A 24250-nucleotide genomic window follows, 5' to 3' on the forward strand; every position below is an offset into this window, starting at 1 on the left:
TGGGCTTTCATGTAGTTGCTTGAGAATTTTTGCTCGAATGGGAGATGCTGAACCAGTGTATTGTTTCCTTGGCTCTTCAAATGCAGCACAGAAGTCGGATAATAGCTCTTGTAGATTAGCCCTTGGTCAATCCACCCTTGAATTTGAGTCTTTACCATCTTACATGACAATAATCCACAAGAAATTAGTCCTCGGTCAATCCACCCTTGAATTGATAGAGTTTCATTCGGGGAACTTCGTTCACAAATTGGAGAAGGGCGATGATTATTTCACCCGCCTGTTGGATTATCGCCCCCTTGATCACGTGATTTGACGTAAAAAAGCTTTAAAGCCTGCCACAATTCACGTGACAAGGGGGGCGCATAATCCTACAGGGGGCGAAAAAATCATCTCTCATTGGAGACACCTTCTACTGTTGATGGAAGTCTAAGCACTTCCCTTTGTGCCCTTGAGGTTGTAAGTCGCGGCTTTTAACTTAGGCCCACAAGCGTAAAAATAGCAATTGACTGAAAAAATGATTACAATCAACCAAATTGTTTTATGCCTAATTTTCATTGAAACAAACAACGGAAAATGGAATTCGGATATTATATTTTGTTTTATGGAGAAACAAAATAGGCCCCTGTAAATTTGAAAGCTACTAATGGGTAGTGTTTTGGATACCTCATGTTTTTGTATTTGGATTTGAGCTTTGTATATACAAAATACATCAATCATCCTCATGCTCATGTTGCACGCTAGAGAGGAAGAGGGAGGGAGGGAGGGATGTCTCGCTGCCGCTGCAGCAAGGTTGAAGAGCACAGAGGGTAAAGGTAATTGCCACAAATATTGATTTCCAAATGATATCTTGCATAACCGATTTGAAAATCGGATTTTTTTTTCACCATTGTAGCTGATTTGGAAATCTAAGGATCTGAGCTAGTTCCAAATCTCAACTGCAAATGTGAGAAATCCAAATCTAAATCTTGTGGGTATACAAAAGTGGCTTAACAGATATGTTGATCCTAACAGTGACAATAAGTCTGGTCAAATCTATTGAACGCACCTTGATCAGATGATCTTAATCCCTTGATCCATCAATCCTTGTTTAAGGTTACGCCAAGTAAAACTAAACAGATGAATTTAGTAGTAATTTTTTCGTATCAGATGTCCATTCGGGAAGGGATCCAAAATTTGACTTTTACCATTTGATGGTAAAAGTGAATGACACTCCTCATGTGGAGTCTAAGGTGTAATTTCAAAACTCCCCCCTCCCTGTGAAACTCCCCTAAGTCAACTCCATTTTACCTTGCCCGTGTTCTTGTCGAAGTCCGTGTTTTGCCCTTCAAAGTCAATCAAAACTTGTGTCTTTCCTGGATTATGACCGCATTCATTGAGTACTCCGTTGCTTTCAACCGAGTACTCGCCCGAGTCGTGCCGAGTCGACTATGATTTGCTTTGGTTACATTTGATCTGTCTTGAAACAATGGTCCAAGGCACTCCCCAAAAGGAAAACCATATTCTCACCCAATTTGCTAGCATTTTCATCCCCCTTCCTGGCAATGAATTTATTTCCTTTAGCAGACAAAGGGGTAAAGGGCAATGATAAATTCGCACCCCCTGAAGGATAATTCGCGCCACTTTAACGTGAATTCACATTAAAAAGCGTTAAAGTCCGTCACGTACGGTCCTTTAAAGTGGTGCGAATTATCCTACAGGGGATGCGAATTTATCATTGCCAGGGGTAAAACGCTTCTAGTTTTAGTTTAAAGGCAGACAAAACAAAAGGGCAGGAAATGGTAGAAAAGGGTGTGGAAATAAAATTCCCCTTCGCGGAAATCTATCAACACCGCGGATCAAGAAATAGAGTGCTGTTATCAAAACAAGGAATTACAGTCATCATGTCCGATTTATGCTCTAAACCAGATAAATCTTTGTTATTAAATTTCCTTCTCCTTTTCCTAAGATAGATGGGTGGTTCTAATCTCTCTACGAATGCAAATTCGTCCCAACGTGAGAATGTGACAAAAAGAGCAAAAAAAAAATAGGCGGATATTTTGGCGAAAAGAACTAAGAAAAAGATAATAATCTCTCTTCATAGATAGATAAAAAACTTATAAGGCTAAAAACTAAAAAGAGAGGAAGATGAGAAGGTCGTTTGGGAAAACAGGAATGGGAGGAGGAGGGATGTTACGGACTGTGGGCCGAGCAGTTGGGTCAGGCGTTGGGGGCGTCCAAGAGGCCTTATCGGGCTCAAAGCCCAAGCCCACCAGCATCCTTAATGTCTCTTCATCATCTTCTTCTAAATTGAACCTTCCATTTTCAACTACTACTTCTACTTCGGCTTCTAACAGCCGTTCTTCTTCTCCTGTTTTATACGATGTTGATGAATGGGAATTTTTCGAAGAAGAAGAAGAGGGCAGAGATGGAATTTCTGAGCGTTTTGTTTTCGGGCCTGTTCCATCCAAGGATGAAGTCGAAGAAGCTGTCTCGGCTCTTCACCAGTATATTACTAAAAAACCCTTTCCTCTATAGAATTTTTTTTTCTTTTTGGTAGATTTATGGAGACATTAAATCCTGTTTTTTTTTTGCCTTGAAATTTTACTTAATTGGAAGAAGTAGGGTTTTTGGATGGGGGAGTGATAAATTCGCACCCGCCCCCTCCCTCTTTTTACTTGGGACAGCCCCTGATAGTGTAAAAGAGCAGTTATAAATACATTAGAGGAGGCTGTACCAAGTGAATAAAAGGGGCGAATATATTAGTCCCTTTTTGATAAAGTAGATGATGAGTTTTAGAGAACTGGTGCTTTGATTTCTTAGAGAGCAAGAAAGAGTGGGTAATGGAAGGAGAAGAGATATTGGGTTCTGGGTTAAGTGGCTTGCATGCAAAGAGACAGATAAGGGTTGTGTGATAAAAAGACAATAGTGCCCCTGTATTAAGATAACTAATTGGTTTTTTAGCCTTGGTTTTAAGGAAAACGACATGTATTTCTAATTCTACCACTTTTAAGATAACTAGATTCCAAATTGTATCTGTTCTATTATTAGCATTAGACTATGATACCCTTTTTTAATTAGCTAGATTCCAAATTGTATTTGCTCTATCATTACTCATTAGCATTAGATTATTTGGGGAATGATAATCTCTGATGAATGAACCTATATGAACTCTTGTAAAACACACTGCCATTCTATTATCAGCATTAGATTACCATACCCCTTTTTTAATTAACTAGATTCCAAATTGTATTTGCTCTATTCTTAGCATTAGATTATTTGGGTAATGATATTCTCTGATGAACCTATATGAACGCTTGTAAAACACACTGAAATTGGACCAGGTCATGTGATGTCAAGAAAATGATCTTGGCTGTTCAATTTTGGGTGGGCTCCACCATGGAGATTTCATTAGCCTAAATATATTTGCTAGAAGCAGCTTGCTACAATTTCACTTCATTAGAATATATCTACATGTGTACAGATAGACACAATGCAATTATACTTCACAGTGATAATTTTGTAGTAAAGCCCATTGGTCTGTCTTCAAAAGCCCAGCCCACATTTTTGGTGGGCTTACTAAGCTAGAAAAAGGTTACCCCTTGTGCCACTAAGCTAGGCCCACACCAAGATCAACATCAGCCTACCCAGATTTTCTTAAATACCCATCAGACCAATAAACCAAAGTTAATTTGGTAATAAAGGCTGGCTGTCTTTTAAGACCCAGTCCCATCCTTGACTTTGGTGGGCTTAAAAAGAAGAACCATGTCACCATGGTCCAAACCAGGATCAGCATGGGTTGGGTCTTACATACTCATTGGGTGGCCCCATTGGCCACCATAAAAATTAACAGTCCTAGTTAAGAATTTATTCCATTTGTTCTGGACCCACTAGATTGCTACTTAACCATAATTTTGTAGCCTATCCTTAAAAATGTGAAAGCCACATTACTTTTGTCCAACTCTCAACAAAAGTCAATAAGTTTGTCTTTTTCAAGCCCAGTAATTTCAACTAAGAAGATTGCTTCTGCTACTAGATTTCTTTTACATTGTATCAACTATCAAGTTAAAACTAATTATTGGGTGGCAACTCTTGCTCATTAAGAACTTTCCGAGTTTAGCACGACTTGGGCGGTTCATTGAATTTTTTTATTTTTTGAAATCCTCATTGAAATTTTATTTTCCACTGAAGAATAAAAATTTCTCAATGTGCCATTCAAAAAAAAAATCGCAATGTACAGAAGAATTACTAACTTCATTTAGTGCAAAATATGATATGCGGTTGTTTCTAATCTTCTATATTCTATTTCCTGTCCAACTGTAAATAACCAAAATTGCAAAACCACTGTTTTTCTCTGTTAAGTTAGAGAAGACGATGGGAGAAAAGCAAAAAATATGATGAATTTTTTAAAAACTAAGGCTGTGTTCTTTAACGCCTTGAAGATTAGATTCTTCACTTTTTCCACTTCAACGGTGAACGGAAACGAAGATCTGCATTCGGCAACCCTGACCCGCTCGGACTGTTTTTCTGGTTTCCGACTCTTGGGCGGCAAACTATTTGGATTTAGTGCAGAATTCTCGAAGCAAAGCAGAGTCAGCGATTTTGCCTGTTTCTCCCGCCCCGAATTTTAGAGAATGAGAAGCATTCTTTTTTTTTGAATGGCAAGAGAATGAGAAGCATTGAAGAACGCAGCCTAAGTTGCACCTGTGAGTTGTTCTTTATTCCACATTTTTGTTTTTGATATTGATACAGCTCATAATTATACTACTCTGCCTCATTATTGAGTCACCACCTCACTGGTCCCCTAGCCTGTTATGGATGTAGCGAGTAGTTGCATTCCAGATCATTGTGGGGATGCTCAGATGTAAAGAGTTCATTATTACTTACTGAATTATCCAAAAGGAAAAAAGGAGCATAAGAGATTGCTGTATGAGAAACTCCTGTTGATGTTTAGTGGAATTGCCTTCTGTACATGCAGCTATTGACCTTTATGATGTCATGTTTAGATGTATACCGATTATCTTCTTCAATATATCTATATTCAAATGGAAGGCGGACAAAGCCATATTGTGTGTTAAAAGTTGTTACACGCACTCATCTATGATTTATTTATATATGTATCTTTATCTTTATCTATTCAGTGAACCCAATCCAAGTTGAAACTACCCAATATCTACCCATCTATAACTCGAGTAGCTGTAAGAAAAAACTGTCATAATACTTTTTAGCTGTGATATTTTATGTGTTCCTTCAATGGTTAGCCTTTCTTATAGAGCATCAATTTCACCATGCTGGTATTGGCTTTCTACTTGTAGGGTCTTTGTCCCGATTGCATATTCACAGGTTACTGAAGATAGACCTCCTGTTACTTTGAACAAGGATTCGGCTGATCAAAAGGCAAGTGCATATGATTTGATGCGCCGAGTTCCTTCAGGTGAATCAGAGTCAGATTGGATTGAGCCTTCATTGAATATTTATAATCCAAGAGCATTGCAATCTGAAGGATATGATAACGTTCTTGATGCATTTCGTTTACTGAAGATGAATCCATCTGTTCAGGTGACTTTGGTCGTTGACTCTTCTATCCTCTGCACATTAATATTTACCAATCGCTACTCTTCCGTTTCTCATGGAAGTACAAGTTTATTGTATGCATCTGTCACTTCTCATTTTTTCTGTAATTATATGATTTTTTATGCATGATATTAAAAGTTTTGATGGATCAAAGCCAACCCTTTCGGGTTCTCTTCAGCTGTCTTAGTTACTGAAGAAACCATAGTATGGCTGATTTTTTTTTTCTTTCTGAAATGGCATAGTATGGCTGAAATTAAAATGAATGAATAACACTATTCAATGATGAGTGAGTCAAAACGGATGGCCCAGAACTGTTCTTGCTTATCATTGTTACATATGTGGTGCTGTGTGTTTCATGTGTATAAGTATCACAGTGTCTTGCAGGGTGGGGACATTTAGGGTTGTACTGAGATGGTTGATTTTAGTCCTACACTGGCAATCAATGTTTGTACCATAGTTACCCGAATCTTCCTAGTTGGATGGGAAGCTCATTTCTCCAAAAGCTTGCTTCGGAAGCTACGTTCTTCATGCTTCCCAATATCAGGGGAAGCGCTCTTCCCACATGCTTCCTACGCATTTCCTCTTTATTAAGAATACTCTTCCTATTTAAGTTATTATTTTTTGCTAAAAGAGTGTTTTCTCCTTTTGATATTACCGAAGAAACATATTTAAACAAAGAGAATATTAAAACTTAAAAACTCATCTTAAGTTTCAAATTAACCTTATGTGAATCTTTTTCCAAAAACTTAGGGAAATGATATCAACGCTACAATGTTTTGATAAGATGCATGCAGCATCTTGTCATTTAGTATTTAATGTGTGTCAGAAAGATATTACATTTCTCAAAAAGCCCTTACAAGCCTTTAAAAACTAAACGACTCGATGCTCCTTGCATCTTTATCAAAACATTGGAGTGCTGAAATCATTTCCCAAAACTTAATATTAATTTTTTTTAGAGTCAGAGACTTAATATTAAATCTACATGAATAAAACACCCATTCAAAAAAAAATCTACATGAAAAAAACTTGTGAAACTACAAATCTCTAAAACTTGTAATTTTAATCAGTCGTGAAGTTTTCTTTACTAGTAATCATTGCTACATTACCCCTTCCTTACCTACTATGACCAGACTCTTTCTATACAATTCTTGTTTGTTTCCAATGAGGGTAATTACATGTTGACTTTCAATGAAGCCTCCTTTATGTTTTCTCTTTACTTTCTTTAGAGCTTTTTGCTTCTTGCATTTTCTCTTTTCTAAATCCCTCGCTTCTCGCACTCGCTCCCCACTCAGGCAACTATGGTTTGTAGTTGTACACCGCTTCTCTAAGGAGCCCGGGCTTGAAATTGGCTATGTTAGTGAGTTCAAGATGTGGTGTCTGTAATTGTCTAGAGTCTCTATGCCAAGTGTCTCAAAAAATTTCCAGTCATATAGGGCACACTCTTCTCACTGACTGTTTAAGACATCTGTTTTTGTAGCCATTTTGATGTGTGGTGTGAGGCTTACCGTTCAACTTCTATCCATAAGACATCTTGCCATTAGATTATTTGGCAACCTGTATTCTTTGGCTTATTTTGTGGGAAATTCGGGTCTTGTGATCCCCTCTTTAGCCAATGTGACACCTATTTCTTTGTCTTCTTTTGGTGTGAGGAGGGGGTTGGAAATAGATGAAAAAATTGGTATATGTGGCTTGAAAAACAAAAAATAAAATCAGAGGAAGATGAGGAGATGAAAAGGATGAGTAAATTTGGGCAAGCTTTCTCACTCCCACTCTTGATAATGGTATGAGGTCTTGTGTTGAAATTTGAAACTGGAAGTTGAATAGATTTTACCAGTTTAACTGCAATGCTGTTGATGGTTGTCTCAGCTATTTCTTAAATTACAAACTACAATTTGTATTGTAACTGCAATGCTGTTGATGGCTGTCTCAGTTATTTCTTAAATTACAAACTACAATTTATATTGATTGTTGTGGTTTCAATTGTATGTAGAGAATGGTTGCTTCTTTGTCATCTGATAAAGCCATATGGGATGCGGTTATGAAGAATGAAGTAGTACTGGAGCTTAAGGAGTCATTTTATGCAGGTTTGTGCAAAAGCTAATGAATCCATATAAAAAAAAATTACTCTGCTTTTCTCTATAAAAATGGTCTAATATTTATTTATGTGTTGGTTACTGTTGAGATGATAAATAGTTTCTTTTACTAGCAATAAATGATTTTTAAAATAAAATGTCAATAATCACGTATGACTAGTTACTGTATCTGACTAAATTAAAGAACAATTCCATTTTCATTTAATTAATTTCTACCAGATTTTGCTATCGTATAAATTTTTTTGTCAATTATTCACATTTTTTTTTTGAACCATGAAATGCTGTAGATTTTCACATATCAATTTCTGAATTTAAATCTTTGCTGTTCTTTTTTTAATTTTGAATCATCTCATACTAGCCAATACTTATCTGTTTACGTGCATGTGGTTGGGAAATCTCCAACGGGAACTGTGTGTGTGTGTGTGTGTGTGTGTGTGTGTGAGAGAGAGAGAGAGAGAGAGAGAGAGAGAGAGAGAGAGAGAGAGGTATTCATTAGAGCAGGAAGGGGGGCATAAATCACTCTAATACAAAGGGAATGAAAAGACAAAAATAGCCCTATCTAACAAGATTACCATACCTAATCACCTATCCACTTAATACTTCTTCTCAAGTTGGAGCATAGATATCTATCATACCTAACTTTATCATGCCCAGCTTGTTACATATAGAATGAAATGAGGCAGAACCCTACCAATTCACTAAGAAATTCCCTAGTTAATGTGAAAGATGGGACTCCTTTTCACCTTAGCTATGTTCTCTTGCAGGCTTGAGTTTTTTAAACACTGCTTTTGACCCCCTTACATTGGCATCAATCCATCTCATTTTCTACACTAGTGTCTCAACCTAACACTACTACGTCTCCTTTTCTCTGACATGTGAAATTATACAATTTGTTCAGGTGAAAATACAGATGGGTCATCTCCACCACCGGAGAAAAGACCTGAAGTTGCAACAAGAATTCTGAGGTGGATTTTAGGTAGTACCAAGGCAAAAATAATGGACTTTATGGACAAGATTATGAAGCTAGTGAACGATTTGTTTGGAGTCCCGCACATGGAAAATAAAGCAGCTACTTTCGAGGACATGGTGAGATCTTCTCTCATGCTCTCTGTGATAGTCCTCATGGTGGTGGTTGTGACGCGCGTTGAGAGGGCTTGATCATTATTCGTCGACATGACAGGTGGCAGTCTCCCATTGGGTGTTGGCACATGACTTTTTAGAGGAGTTTATATTGTGATTATGATATGCTTATATTTTGACTGCTATATATGAACGTTGTTGGTTGCTTGAACAAGTATTTCTTCACTGAACAAATCTACTTACTATGCTCATGAGCGGTTTAGGAAATGATATTCACACACACACACACACTCCCTCGTTTTGATAATGATACTCCTCTTTGTTGCCACCTTTCCTGGTTGCGATGCTCGTGACCTGTGAACCCCCTTCTCCTGCCCCTCTACCTCTAAAGCCTCACCCACCTTTGTGTGAAACAACCAATTACTCCAAAACCTTAAGCTGTTGGAGATGGTGTTATTTAATCATTTATACTCTTCCAAATGAAGAAATTAAAACTCGAAAGGATTTTTCTGATTTTCGAAGAATGAGGTGCAAAGGGACATTAGCTCACTTGTCTTGGTTTAATCTTTCAACCATAAAAGCGTAGAACAGACTCATTTGATGTAGGGGATGATTTGATCGAGTTGGCTAACATTTTTTTTTTTTCTGAATTCTAGCCACTTCTCAAAATAAGATCGCCTGTTTCCTGATTTTTAGCCCGTTCTCACATGCATCTCAATTTTGCCCTATGTCCATGTAAAATTAGGCTGAAACCATACCTGAATATTGGGGTCCAATGAAAGGCTGTGATCGAAGTTCACGTCTTTCTTTTATTTTTTACAGTTATTAAAAGATAGCGTTAGCAAAACGCCATGGGAGGGGAGGTCGCCAAGACGGGGACGCCTACAACAGGCGTGCCATGCATATGGGCCGGACCGCAGTGTTCTCAAATCATTTTCTTATGCCCTGTTTGAATTGCAAGAAAAACATTTTCTTAGAATTTTTTTTTCTTTTCATGATATATACGGAAATTATATGATTATGGTTAATTTAGAGGAATATAGCTATAAATTGAAGGCCCCTCTAAATTACATTTGAATAGGGTTGGTTCATGCTGTCGATTTTCATGTGTAACAAAAAGTGAGAAATTTTAGACATTTTTCCTTTCCAAACTTTTCCACAAAATTCCTGCAATCCAAACAGGGCTTAAAATGCTTCTTATTAGGAAAAAAGTGAGTAATGTGTTGTTGAAGAGATTTTATATAGTGAGTGCTCTTGAAGTCCAGTATTTTTCAACAAGTAAAGCGGGACCCACTTCATAGGATGACCCAAACGGTTCATTTGTCGAGCCACTACGTAAATACGTTGTACCCTGTAAATCATCTCCATAGGATGATCCTAACCCATAGATCGCAGGGCTAGGATCATCCTATGGAGATGATTTACAGGTTACATTGTGGCCCGACATATGAATGGTTGGATCATACTATGAAGTGGGATCCACTGGCCTTCACTTGCAAACGGCAAATAAAAAGTCGTTGTTGGACCCCCACAAATGGTTTCCGTGAGAATAGTTCAGTGCCTGAGAATAAATTCACCCCGTTTAACGTTTTTCTTTGCCTTTAGAACTTTAAGGATAACGTTTGTTGGGACGGGGGGAGTGGGGTGGTTTATCCGTCAGAGGCGGGAAATATCATTTTCCATAAAATAAAAAAATCTTTAATGAACCGTTTGGATATCATAAAATCCTGCCACGCGTACGGTGGGCAACTCGTGTCATTCATAAGGTGATAGACAGCCTGTGAAGGCATTTAGGGGTATAAGGCTGATTTGTTCCACGTGGCAGGCAGCACGCGAGAGATTCTTCTATGGACCCACTTAGTCCAACAAACTCCTAAAAACAAAAACAAACTCCAACGGCTTCCCACGCAACAAATAACACTAAAATCTTAACCAACTTTTAATAATCAATCAATCAACAATAACAATATTCGTTTTGTCCAACTCCATACGTGTCTTAATATTAAAAGCTCACTTCTCATAGAATCATGCACGCAGTCAGCCTCAAGCCCTCAACCGTCAGATGCTGGGATAAGGAGCAAGGTTAAATTCACGACAACACTCATCCTCATCTTCCTTGGGCCATCCCTTTCTAGTGTAAAAGGTTAGTCAATATGCTAGGGAGGCTGGCTCGGGGAAGAAAATGGAGGCGAATATATCACTTACCTATTTCAAAATCCGGGATTTTGAAATATCAAAACCTCCAAATCATGTGTTCTTTTTTAATTTCCATGTTTACCCCTAAGACATGGCTTTTGACCTTTCCTCTCCATGTAATAATTTCTTAATAATCACTGAATATGAAAAGGAAGGCGGTTTGTTCGCTACTCCCTTTTTGGTATATCAGAATCCAAATGTGGTAATGCAAATGACTATAATGACCCTTCCTCATTGTAAATTGCAAAGTTCTGAAGGCCATTCTCGCTTACGAATTTGGCCTATGCGCTTCCTCTTCAACCAACTTAATTCTTTTAGGCCAGTCTATGACTCAAAATCATGGTTTTGAATTTCGACATAAACTCATTATGAAATTTCGGGTTTTGGTTGAGACTGAAACCGAAATCGAGTAAACCCGAAACATTACAAAATTTCGGTCCAAAATTTAATGAATTTCACCAAAAAAATTGGATTTTATTCATTATTTAATATTTTCACATTGGCCGAAATTTTGTACAAGATAAAATATTAGTTTATTTGATTTCGTTGGATTTTGGCTGAAATTTCAAAATTCTGAGATTTTGATTTTGGACTGAAAAAAGGTTTAAAATTTCAATTTCGGTACATATTTCGGACCCCACCGAAATCCGAAAATTCGGACAGAAATTTTGTAACAAATTTTTTTAAATAAAAAAAATGCCATTAAAACAAAATTTCGGCGGAAATTTGGTAATTGGCGAAATTTGGAATTTCAGTGAATTTCGGTTTCGGTCCCCACCAAAATCCGAAATTTCGGATTTCCGTCCAAATTTAAAACCATGGACTGAAACGCATCCTGAAACCGAAATTCTAAACCATGCTCAAAATTTCAATGAATTGCATAACAGAAAAATGATTCGTTTAAATTGACAGAATTGCCCCTAACGATTACATTGTCAGTGGAAGAAAACCGTGGGATTTACTGGAAATTGCAAACCATTTTGGCCAACTTCTATCAAAGAGGCCAATAAGCACAAGCCACAAGTTGGTTCCATACTATAAATTTTACCATGGGGGCAGAATCGTAAAATAAAAGTGGAGTTAGGATAATGACGAAGTTGGTCGCTTACCTATAAATACCTGAACTGTTGCATATCTGTCGCCAACCCGCTTTTTCCCGTCTCCATTCAACCTTGTGCTCGAAGGCGATTTTTTCTTTTTCTGCCTTCTTCCTTATTTCCCTCCCTAAATTCCTGCTTTTGCCTTTTCCGCGTCTTTTTCCATTCTCGTGCTTTCGGATTCCTCTCTCGGCCAAATTCGTACCAGATTTTTCTCTTCTGACGGAGATTTTCCTCAAAAAAAAAAAAAAAAACAGTTCAATTTGGTACTTATTGGCGAATCTCTGCATATTATCTTTTGCTTTCGTGCCTCTGTATCTGTTTTCAAGCTTCACAGATGAAGGCATGGAAAATTTCTACTAGTATTATGTTTTAACTAGTTGTGTTTTGTAAATTTTCCTACCTGCAATTGCCGATTCTGGATGAATTTTCTGTATAATTTATGTATTTTCATGTTTAATTTCTTGATTTCAATGTTTCCGTGCAAGTTATGGCTGATCTTTTGCCTGCTTTACTCTTTGCTGATTCTTCCTGTTTTTTTTTTTTTTATAATTTTCGATGATATTCTATGTTTTGCTCGTTTTTGCTTATATTTTCTTGCCTTCGTTCAATCTCTGGTTCTAGATCTGGTTTTTTTTGCTTTAAAAACGAAATTTATGCTAATTTCTCTGACATTCATGTGCTCTATAGTAAAATTTCTCATGTAACGGTATATGATTTCCTTTTGTCGATCTTCTTTATCCTTACTTTTTCCCCTTTTTTTGTTCGATTTTTGGTTCTGAATCCTGTTAGAAACTTTGATAATAAATATTCAGCAAATTCCTTACTAACTCGTGTATTTGTGGTAGTAACTTGATCCTGCAAATGTTTCTATTTTGCGTTTTCTGATCTTGTACCTTTCTTCTTCTAATTCCGTTCGAGTTTGCTATATTTTTCCTGTTTATGCTTGATTTCTAGTTCTGGATCTTGTTTGGAACTTAGGCTCTGCTTCTGGTCCCTATTTGCAGCTCTAAGTGCTGAATGCAAATTTTTCTTTTCTGCTCGTGTATTTTTACTGATGATTTTTTATGTGAATGTTCTGTTTCCAACTTTTACTGATTTTACAAATGTGTCTAGACCCTGTTAATGGCTTCACGAATCAGGATTCTGGAAATATCTTCATTGCTGATTCAATTTCTTCAGAAATTTCACTTTATAGTTCAAACGATGGAAGATAATAGTTTTCTTTTTCCACATCATAGTTACTTATATTGTTTTGTGGCTGTTGAGATGTTATCAGGCTACAAGCTTCTAGTAAGAGGAAGAAAATATATGTCTTCCTAGATGCTGGAATTCTCTGAATGGCAGCTGTTAACGAGAGGCTCACTTATAATAGAAAACATTTATAGTTTGTTTTGATTCGTGAGATTGGGAGTTTCTGGTTGAAGGATAGGGGGTTAATGTTGAAATGGAGAGCTTCTTCAGTATGATTTCGTGTGACTTGCTGGGACTTAAACATCACTGCAGAGGTTGGAAAACCGATTGGAGAAAACTTATTTTGGTGATCTTCATCTTGATGACGACTGGAACCGTGCTTCTGACCCGTATGATTCCTTATCCATTGACAATCTGGTCCCTTTTTCCACCTACAACCGTTTCTTCGTACAAAACCTTGAACAATACAACTCAGATCAAGGAATCTCTGCCTCCTCAGGCGAGGCTCGAGTGGTTTCCTTCTGTTTCGATTGCCCCTTCTGTTTCAATTGCCCTGGTTAGTTCAGCGATATCGACTGCCTCAAATGTACCAGCATTTGATGTGGAGGAGACTCATGGAGTTTATCTGGAGGGGAATTCTTCTCGTGAAAGAGGAGATTTGTTGAATCTTGACAAAGAGAAATTTAGTACCCCGAAGGTTGTGACTCAACCGCTTAGAACTTCACCTGCTTCAGGAATGAGGAATCGTTCTTTTCGCCCAGAGGTAGAGAATAGATTTCAGTCTTGTTTCTATTTTGAGTGTGGATATTGATTGGAACTTCTAGACAAGCTTTTTACATTGTTTTGATTTGGTTCAATGTAGAGGTGGCCATTGCCACCTGATCAGGCACTTGTTTATGCCAAGAAGGAGATCTCTAATGCCCCAATAGTTACTGATGATCCTGATCTGTACGCTCCACTCTTTAGGAATGTTTCGGTATTCAAAAGGTCAGTCTTTTAAAACAACCATGGATGTCCCTTATCTCATGCTTCAACTGATATTATCCATGTGCTGTGATGCTTACATCATTACACTGTACATTGTCAGTTATGACACAGCTTGTCATAGAGGGTTCTGATAACATCATTCCCACCATATTATCAATTTTAGGATATTTACCATGTTATGAGATCATTATCCCAGTTTTGAGATCAATAATGTTCCTTGTGTGCTTTAACCTGCTGAATGATTGCTTGCATGCTTCAATATCCAACTAGACTAACTTGGATGATGGTTATATTGTTATCTTACAGAGTCTTGGTTTAGTAGCTACCCCAATTCCCACTTACAAAATTTATTTGTACGGTGATGGAACTGGTAAAATGGTTGGGGTCCACCTGAATGGGCCAAAATCTCACCAACAAGATGATCCATTCCATTTGATTGGTGAACTGCAAACAGATATTAAAAAGGTCAAATAGGACAGAAAAAAGGAACATAAAGGAAAAAGATGGCCATTGATTCACATTCAACAGGAAAATCTCCATGTATTGGTTGGTTAAGAGTTCGGTTGATGAAGCCTTTTGGACTGTGTCTCATTCTTGGCAAGCATTAAAAGAAGTCATTGTCGGAGCACTCTACCACTGACCCTGGGAGAACAAGCCATGGTTCCTACCTAGTACACCTGTCCTGTGTACAGTGGAGATTGGGGTAGCGGGCTATCTGCTATATTGTTTTGGGATTGCATTCTTGGAGATCTGAAGGTGAGGGTTTGGTGCTGGTTGTAGCAGAAGAGAGTGATTTTTTATGGCTGTCAATTAAATTACAACATGGTTCTTCTGTACACTTAAGATCCAAATGTATAATATACGTATTGAGTAATACACAATATACGTAAAACAATTCTGTTATCTGAAGCTCTGATGCAACAAGAAGGTGGTTCCCTGAAGTGATTTATCTTCTGATTTAAATAGCATTCAATACAAACAATATATTTTTTGCCCCTATTTTCTATTTCATACCATGTCTTTCACATATGCCATGTGTGCAATGTCATCTAACATTAAATCTCCTCATGTAGTCCAGGACAAAAAAATTCCTTAGCTTGTTAAATTTGCTACAATTCTGAGGCGTTATCTGCGTGTAGATTACAGTCACCAATTTGTTCGGAGAAGTTTGATTTAGTAATGGAAATGTTATCCTTAAAAAAAAAAAACAATAAATGAGGAAATTTATATTGGGGTACCTTTTTTACGTTTAGTCTCATTCGATGTCACAGTTATAGTCAATGGATGTAACCCGTTTTACATTTAGGCCATGTTTGGCAACCATGATTTCCTCCTCCCCCCCCCCCCACCCACATCCCCATGAAAGGTTAGTTTCTCAAGTGGTGAGAGAGGGGTAAGGAGGGTAGGAGAAGGAGAGACATGAGAGGGCTTGAATTAATAGAGGGTGAGAAGTTGCTAAAAACAGAGGGGAAATCATATTTTGAGTGGATTTTTTTGTTTCCTTGTTTTTCGGCCTTTCCCAGCCTCTCCTTACCCAGTCCCTCTCATTTCTCTCCCTCTCCCACCCTCGCTCAGCACTGGGTAAGCTTATATTCCCTGGAAAAAAAATTCATGGTAGCCAAACATTCCCTTATAGAGGCATTGTATGCAACTTATGCAGTGCACTCCCAACTACTTATTTCTCGAAGTTTATATTGGTACCCTTTTTACATTTATAGCCATTGGATGTAACCTACACAGTTCACTCCCCCACCTACTTATTTCTCTCTTTTCAAATAGGATATTCTTTCCTCGTAGTTATGTTTATGCATGATTATTGTGGTATGCTATGAAGTTACAAACCATATGCATTGTTGATATTGTGTAAGAAAAGTATTCAAACATCTACTGTGATACTATATTTAGAATGAAAAGCAATATGTTAAAAATTTCCAAACTGTTATTTCCAGGAGCTATGAATTGATGGAAAGAATACTTAAGGTTTACATCTACCAGGATGGAGCAACACCGATTTTCCACAAACCACATCTCAAAGGCATTTATGCATCAGAAGGATGGTTCATGAAATTAATGGAAGAGAATAAGCAGTTTGTTGTGAGAGATCCTAATAAGGCTCACTTATTCTATCTGCCATATAGTGCACGTCAGCTGGAGCTTGCTCTTTATGTACCTGACTCACATAACATGCGGCCATTGTCCCTCTTTCTGAAAAACTATGTGAACATGATTGCTGCCAAATATCCTTTCTGGAACCGCACACGAGGATCAGATCATTTTTTGGTTGCTTGCCACGATTGGGTATGCCATTTGTAGCTTGGATCCGACTTCTTATTGAGAACTTTATATTTTATTATGCTTTTTTCTGGTAATTACAATGAAAGATCTTTTGGTTAATCATTAGAATAGTTCATATTTTTTTGAAATGAGAACGTATTATTTTTTCTGTAATTAATCTAAAAGCAAAAGAGCTTTATCATCCACCATGTTCTACATCCAATCTCTCTTCTAGGGAGCATGCACCTCCAATGAAAAAATGAAGAAAACCTGCTTCTCTGATATTTCAGAATTTCTATCTTAGATGCCAGCAGGCATGGTCACCAAGCATCATAAAACTGTTAGTATTTTAAAATCAAGTTTGAGTATTTTTTGCTTCAAATATTTAGGATCTAATTGTATTGTGAATGTTCATTTAAATTTGGTAGAATGCAATTCTTTCACAGAACCGCTTCTCTAGTGTCTGATCTGGTAGATACCCCCAGCTTAGCTCTTTCCAACTTCTGATTCAATCCATGACATGGTCGGGCCAAAGTCAGAGCAAATAGACTGGAGGTAGTCCTTCCCAGAATCATCTCCAAGGAATAACGGGCCTTCATCAAGGGGAGAAACATCACTGACAGTATTAACACTGCCTAGGAAGCACTTTTCTTTTCTTTTTTTGAATGATAGCAATTTTCATTAATAAAGGACGACTGAGAGAGGTCGCCCAAACAGGTACAAAGGATAAAACCAAAACAGAGAAAGAACAAAACAAAAACAGAATCATGGGGGAAGAAAGTCAAACAACTCTAGATTCTCCTTAAGAGCACCTTCCCTAGCCAATTGGTCTGCAACACTATTGGCAGATCTCCTAACATGCAAGAAAACAATCGACACTCCTGGGATTAAATCAGAGATTTCATCAAAGAAATGCGCAAAATGCCACGGAGGGGCAGCCGATCCTCTAAGCGACCGGATGACATTGAGGGAATCTCCCTCCAATATCACCCTATGCATCTCACTCCTCTCTAATCTCTTGATGCCTTGATGAATGGCTCGAACCTCGGCTTCATTTGCATCTGCTATACCGATTGGTCCTGAATATGCCCATAAAACTTCACCATTTGAATCCCTAAGGACACCCCCTATACTGAAAATTTTTACCTAGGAAGCACTATATACCGAAAAACAGAAGAGGGTAGAAAAAAGGATATTTCTGTAGCATACGATTAACCTGCTCATACGTTTCATTGTCACTTTATCATATTTTAGTGGGCTGTACAGCTGGTGATAGATGTATGAGCATATCCACCTGGTGATAGATATTAGTATATGCATACCAGCCTATGTTATGCAGGAATCAATCTGTGTAGGTTTTTGTCATGGACGGTGTCACACATGATTATCCTGGAAAACTCAAAACGTTGATGTGGTCCTTCAGTCAATCTGACCATATTGAAAGATGTATCAATAAAAAAAATAAAGGGAGGCCCAGTGCACGAGGCTCCCGCCATTGCAGGTCTTGGGAGGGCTAGATGTACACAGCGTTACCCCTGCTTTGCAGAAAGTCTGTTTCTGTGACTCGGACCCATGACCACCAGGTCACAATGGAGCAACCTTACCGTTGCTCCAAGGCTCGCCCTCTGAAAGATGTATCACTATGATAAAAAGAAATGACGCGTATTACAACTGTGCTTATAAATTTACCCACCAATAAAGAAAAAAAACTCTGCATTTCCACCCCCACCCCCCTCGTCTCCTCCCCCACCTACACAAAAAAAGATGGAAAAAAGTATTGATTAATTTTTTTCCTATAGGCACAGCTCGTGTCAAACTTCCAACATGCATGTCTGATATGGGGTGTCCTTGTTATATGAAAACCATTGAGGTTCAATTGAAGTCTGTGTAGCATATTTATGATGTGTCAACCAGTGTTTCAATCTTTCCCGAGTCGATAAATTGATATTTAAGGATAACATAATTAATGGTATCCTTCATTTGTAATCGAAGAATGCTTTTTTTTTTTTGAATGGTGGTAATTTACTAAAAAGGATGCCATACAGTAGACCGAGAAGGTCCAATAGAAGAATGTTTCAATGTCATACAATAGTTTTTGGTGATTCTAATATTAGGTGATTTAAATTTCAAATTATCATGTTTGAGAATTATTATTTCAAGTGGTAATTGTCTAACTGAAGATGTTGTAATCCTTAACAAGACTATAAACATCTCATTTTTTTAGTTACGGATAATCTGGGATTGAATGCATTTTCTTATGAACAATGGGGCCAACAAAGGACTCTGGACATGAACAGGAAACACTCGTAGAACTGTTAGCACAGGCGAGTCTTGAGTAAAGGCAGACAGATGGTATGGTACCTATCATTAGTCACACGATTGCTGTCCCTACAAATATGAGTGATAGATAAACATTATTATGCTGAATTTGACCACGAATATCTCCACTCTTCTTAAAATTTCAACAAATACCTCATATATTTAGAAAAAAGAACCTCCATGTAGGTAAACTTTTAGTGCATCTTTGACCATTGAATAGATCAAAAGAAACAAGCAGCAGCTTTTGTTGTTTTTGAAGCTCAATACTCTTTTGTTCTTAAGTCCCATTATGTTTGGAGGTATTATAGCAATACTTCATTATATCTGTTGTCTTCTCCAATGCATACCCTACTATCGAGACTGCTTGATTTACTTTTTTAGAAATAGATTCAAATGCCAGTTTTCAAAGTTTTAGCATAAATATGATTTCTTAATTGTTGCAATTATTTATTTCAGCAACTCTCTTAGATTATCTCTTACATGTTCACCTTACTTCTAGGGGCCATACACAACAAAGGCGCATGATGAACTCTGCAAGAACACCATCAAAGCACTGTGCAATGCTGATGTCTCTGAAGGAATATTCATCCCTGGGAAGGATGTTTCCCTCCCTGAAACAACCATAAGGAATCCTAAGAGGCCTCTCAGAGATCTTGGTGGGAAACCAGTCTCTCAGAGATCAATTCTTGCATTTTTTGCTGGGCATATGCATGGCAGGGTCAGACCCACACTGATCAAGTACTGGCGCGAAAAAGATGAAGACATGAAAATTTATGGTCCCCTCCCAAATAGAGTTGCCAAAAAAATGTCCTACATACAACACATGAAATCAAGCAAATTCTGCATCTGCCCAATGGGATACGAAGTAAACAGCCCCAGGATTGTTGAAGCAATCTATTACCAGTGTGTGCCAGTCATCATTGCAGATAATTTTGTGCCTCCGTTTGATGAGGTGCTGGATTGGAGCGCATTTTCAGTGATCATAGCAGAGAAGGATATACCAAAACTGAAGGAGATTCTTTTGGCAATCCCTAGGAGACGATATATCTCTATGCAAACAAGTGTGAAGATGTTGCAGAAGCATTTTCTGTGGCATAGTAAACCAATCAAGTATGATATATTTCACATGATTCTGCATTCGATTTGGTTCAATAGGCTAAATCAGATCCAAATCCAGCAACAATAAAGTTCTCGTCTGAGTTGGCTGGCATATGATTTAACAATGGGATCCTTGGATCCATCCACAATGATGACTCTAAATGTAACAAGATACTTTCTTCCTGAACCCTGAGGAGGGAGATGAATGAGGGAAAAGCAATTGATGTTTCTCTATGAGAAGGGCTATGTCTTCCTTGAAGTGGGAATATGCCTTGAATTTTCTTCATTTACAATCTTGTCAGTGTACAGTTCAAAGTTTGGAGATACAGGAGCAGGGCAGATTATACGAGAAGACTGGTTGGGCCATGTATGAGGATTCGGTTTCAGGTATGAGGCGGATTGATTGTTTTATTTTGCACCCTTTTGATCAGTAACCTGCTTTCTGTGATTACTTTTCAATTGCACTATATGTAGCTAACCAGTAATACAGAAACATCTCCAGATTTAAACATGATTGAACTGGGATTCTAAAGCTTTGTATGGAACAAAACGTTACTTTCACCACTTCTAGCAATTCAGGGTGTGTTCTTCAACCATTCATTGGAGCGATTATTTTTCATTCCAAAGGATAAGAAACAAAAGAATTGCGTTCTTTTTGCCGTTGTGTGGCTCGCTTTTAGACTTATTTCAATTCTTCGGGAATTTTTTTTCGGGAGCGACTTTTTGTCGCTTCAAAATAAAATAAAAAATCATTCATCGCGGTCTCACGCCTCGAGTCTCTCTACTCTCGACAACACTTTTTATCTTCTTCTCCCTCTCATCCCTTTCCCATCTCAACCCTCTCTTTCCTTAATTCCCTCCTCTCTACTAGGAAACAGACAAGCCAGCCCTGTCATGCGATTCTTAGAACTCCATTCCAGGAGCTTTCAAGCATTAGGGACGAAATTAGGGTTTCCGCTTTGAAACCTTGAGCGATTAGCTGCATTACAATGAATAAATTAAGGTTTATTTTTCTGGAAGAGCAATACAATGGGAGCTCAATGGCGTGTAGGCTGTCAAGGATCTAGCATGGAAAATGTAAAGTGGCTAAGGAAAAGGAGGGACTTGTCACAGAGAAAGAAGAATGTTTTCACAAGGACACTCTCCGTTGGAACTCTGTAACATGGCCTTCTGGAACTTGATGTAAAATGTTTTCAGAATTAAAGGCATCTTCCCTTCAGTACACACCAACATGGCCTTCTGGCAGTGACACACAAGAATCGTGGCTCCCGTCTTTATATCACTATTTGTACTCCTCTGTTCTTGAGATTTAATGGGCTTTCATCTTGCCTCTGCAATCAAATAACACAGGTAGAAGAGACAGAATTTTGAGAAGACAGAGAAGATTATAAAATAGAAGACAATCGTAAACACTTTTAAGGATAAGAAGAAATAAAATGGATTACTTGCAAGACTTGCCCATTTCAAGTGATATTTTCAGTACTGTGGGTGGAGTGAATCATTACTATGAACAGTGTCAGTTATGAGTTATGACACATCTTGTCATCAGAGGGTTCAGACCATGATTCTCTTCATATGATCAAATTTTAGAATGCGGGTGGCGTTAACATTACATGGCTAATGAAAACATGAAAACAAGGAAAGAGACAGACGATGCCAAGTAAAAAAATCGTTCTTACAAATGTATTAAAGACCGTGATTCTAATAGTGAAACAATCCAAAGAAAAAGAATTAATTCTCATTTCAAGAATGAGAATCACAAGACTGGTTAAAGAACGCACCCTCAGTTTCTCTACGGCTGTTCTTCATCTCAACTTCTCTAATGTATGGACAATATACTGTGTCTATATTCTATAATTGATCTTACTAAAATATATTATTTTGTGAGTATTAGTGTATATTATATAAAGGAAGCATCCAGCTAAAGGAATCAGAAACTTAAATGTGTCGTACTGTGGCTGAAAGGAATCAGAAACTTAAGGTTGTAAAATAAATCTCTACTTGCCTATGGTTATAGAGGCATGGAGAGGAAAACACTGGCATAAAATCATTGGGGATTATGTAAAATGTTGGGGGGATTGTGAGTACAGGAACAACCCCGTAAGTAAATTTTCAGGTGCATGGTGGTCTATTTGTCATCCTAGGTCCGTAAGTGTTGTTTCTAATGTTAGGTTTAGCGAGGGAAGGATATATTTTTTTTTGGGCGTGGGTTTGTGTGTGTGTGTGTGTTTTGGGGGGGGGGGGGGGGTTGGGGTTGCCTGGATGGGACAAGAGAGGGAGACCGTCCGTCATTTTCTGATTTCTCGCCATTCTTTCCGTCGAGCGAGATAGCAGGAGATTGTCCCCGGGAAGAGGGCGGGGGGCTTGCCTGGATGGGACAAGAGAGGGAGAGCGTCCGTCTTTTTCTGATTTCTCGCCATTCTTTCAGTCGAGCGAGAGAGCAGGAGATTGTCCCGTCTTTCCAGGTTTTATAAATCTCAGCATGCAGGAGAGATTTCTAAAACCTATATTTCTTACTTAAAATCCAGGATAATGGATTGTAAAATCCAGAATTTTACACCACTTTCAAACTAAAACCTGGATTCTAAAATCCACGTATCCAAACAGCCCCTTACGGCTCTATAGTATGTCTTACCTTTCGTTCCTTGAACCCGGGCATAGATTTGGATACTAGACACCCAAGGCACCTTATCTGTTCGTTCGTTTTTTTCATAGCCTACTCAACTCGGATGTGAGGAAATCTCATTTTTCTAGGCTTTGAAAGTCAATCGCACAAGCGTTGGTGATTGCCTTTGATTGGACATTTGTGATAGATCATCTAATGGTTCATTTTCCCTTCTTGCGCCTAATGGTTCATTTTCCCTTCTTGGTATTTAATTCTTAAGAGCTTTGCTATTTCTTGGGTGTTTTAGCACTCAATCAAAAATACCATTCCCAATTGGAGAGGAAGCCCTTTTGGAAGAACTGGTTAAAATTCTTTGGGGCCTTGTCCCACCCATTTTGATTTGACAGATTTGGAAGTAGAGAAATAACTGCATTTTCAAAGAAAAGAAACGATCTTTGGGCAGGATAATAATAGAGCTAAAGATTGAGCTCATCATTTGATAGGGGAACAACAAGAATATGTCAAAACATTCTACTTGCAATATACTTAGCAATTGGAAGAACATTATTTCAGAAAGAGGTTAAAAAGTTCAAGCTCTTCCTAAGCCGATGCCCCTCTATATGGTTGGATCAAATTAAATTTTGATGGCAGTTCTAAAGGTAAATCGGGTTGGGTGGGGATAGGTGGAGTTTTTTGAGATTCAGATGGACATTTATATGAAGTCAATTTCCAAAACAAAAGATGGACATTTATATTGCTGGTTTTTTCTGGTCCTACGGGTGAATGCGATTCAAATGAGGTGGAAGCAAGAACACTTCTTTGTGGATTGAAGATTTTTGCTTCCTCTCTTTGTGGTCATTTGATCGTAGAAGGTGATTCATCTGAAGTGATCTCATGGGTAAATGGAAAAGCATCAGGGCCATGGAGACTAGCAGGTGTTGTTGCTGAAGTTCTTGTGATTCAAATTTAATCCATAAGTTAATACGATTTGAGATCGAAGAATGATCTAGCGGACCAAATGGCAAAAGAAGGGAGGAACTAGTTATTGGCAACTTCATTCCTCTCTAGATTCCGCCCAAGTATTCAAAGCATTGGACGGTTGATTTCTTGCTAAGGGATTCCGAAATTTGTTTCAGTTTGGGCTTGTTTGTGTTGATTTATTTTTATGCTCTCTCATGGGTGTCCCCTTTAGTCATCGATACACTGGCGCTGGGTGTCCCTAGTAATCAAAAGGGGCGTAAATATCACTTCCCTTTTATTATTGCAACAAAGTTATCTGTTACTCTTTCAAAACAAATATGCACTTCTTTCCTTCTTAATACTTCTCTTAGATTTATGTGGCTTTGTATTTCAGGAAAAGAAGGATGGGGGGATTTTGTGGAGCTTCCACAAATGACAGATCAGAAAGGAGCAGAGCATGGTAGGTAAATCATGGGAATTTAGGTAGGCTTCAATTGTACAAGGGTAGAGCTTTTCTCAGAGACGTTTCTGTGTTTCATTGTGCTACTGAAATATGAAATTGATTGATGAGCATACATTGCTTTGGGTTTAACTAGCCCTTTATAGAATCTCTCCAAAGTTTTCCTCCGGAATTGGGCTTTTTGCTCTAGCTAATGGAAATTTCTGTTATGGGGATGGCTGAAAATGCATGGCCTTGTTTAAGCGTCAATTTTTGTGGAATTGAAAGTGGGAAAAATTATCGTCGTGGTCGACCCTGTTTATGAAACAAGAAATTGAACTCGTGTACTCATCTTCAG

At 38.0% G+C, this 24250-nt stretch overlaps 2 protein-coding genes across 3 annotated transcripts; both read left to right on the forward strand.

Annotated features, from left to right (window-relative positions):
• The first annotated feature begins 2092 nt into the window (after nucleotides 1–2092).
• On the forward strand, nucleotides 2093–8974 carry LOC143877292 (uncharacterized). The gene is made up of 4 exons (XM_077379276.1): nucleotides 2093–2483; nucleotides 5292–5535; nucleotides 7541–7634; nucleotides 8542–8974. The coding sequence occupies exons 1-4, from the start codon at nucleotides 2125–2127 to the stop codon at nucleotides 8799–8801; spliced, it is 957 nt and encodes a 318-aa protein (XP_077235391.1). The 5' UTR covers nucleotides 2093–2124; the 3' UTR covers nucleotides 8802–8974.
• A 3098-nt stretch (nucleotides 8975–12072) lies between these two features.
• LOC143877294 (putative glycosyltransferase At5g25310) lies at nucleotides 12073–24085 on the forward strand. 2 transcript variants are annotated; one of them, XR_013250588.1, is made up of 6 exons: nucleotides 12073–12359; nucleotides 13296–13973; nucleotides 14073–14197; nucleotides 16147–16495; nucleotides 19290–20275; nucleotides 23848–24085. XR_013250588.1 is itself a non-coding variant. In XM_077379278.1 (5 exons), the coding sequence occupies exons 2-5, from the start codon at nucleotides 13464–13466 to the stop codon at nucleotides 19974–19976; spliced, it is 1671 nt and encodes a 556-aa protein (XP_077235393.1). In that variant the 5' UTR covers nucleotides 12073–12359; nucleotides 13296–13463; the 3' UTR covers nucleotides 19977–20276. The 2 variants fall into 2 exon arrangements, 1 of the variants encoding a protein (XP_077235393.1); XM_077379278.1 differs by lacking the exon at nucleotides 23848–24085 and having other exon boundaries at nucleotides 19290–20276.
• Nucleotides 24086–24250: the final 165 nt, after the last annotated feature.

This window comes from Tasmannia lanceolata, unplaced genomic scaffold, assembly GCF_043159265.1.
Source record: "Tasmannia lanceolata isolate RefF3 unplaced genomic scaffold, GAP_Taslan_0.1 ptg000005l, whole genome shotgun sequence".
NCBI lineage: Eukaryota > Viridiplantae > Streptophyta > Magnoliopsida > Canellales > Winteraceae > Tasmannia > Tasmannia lanceolata.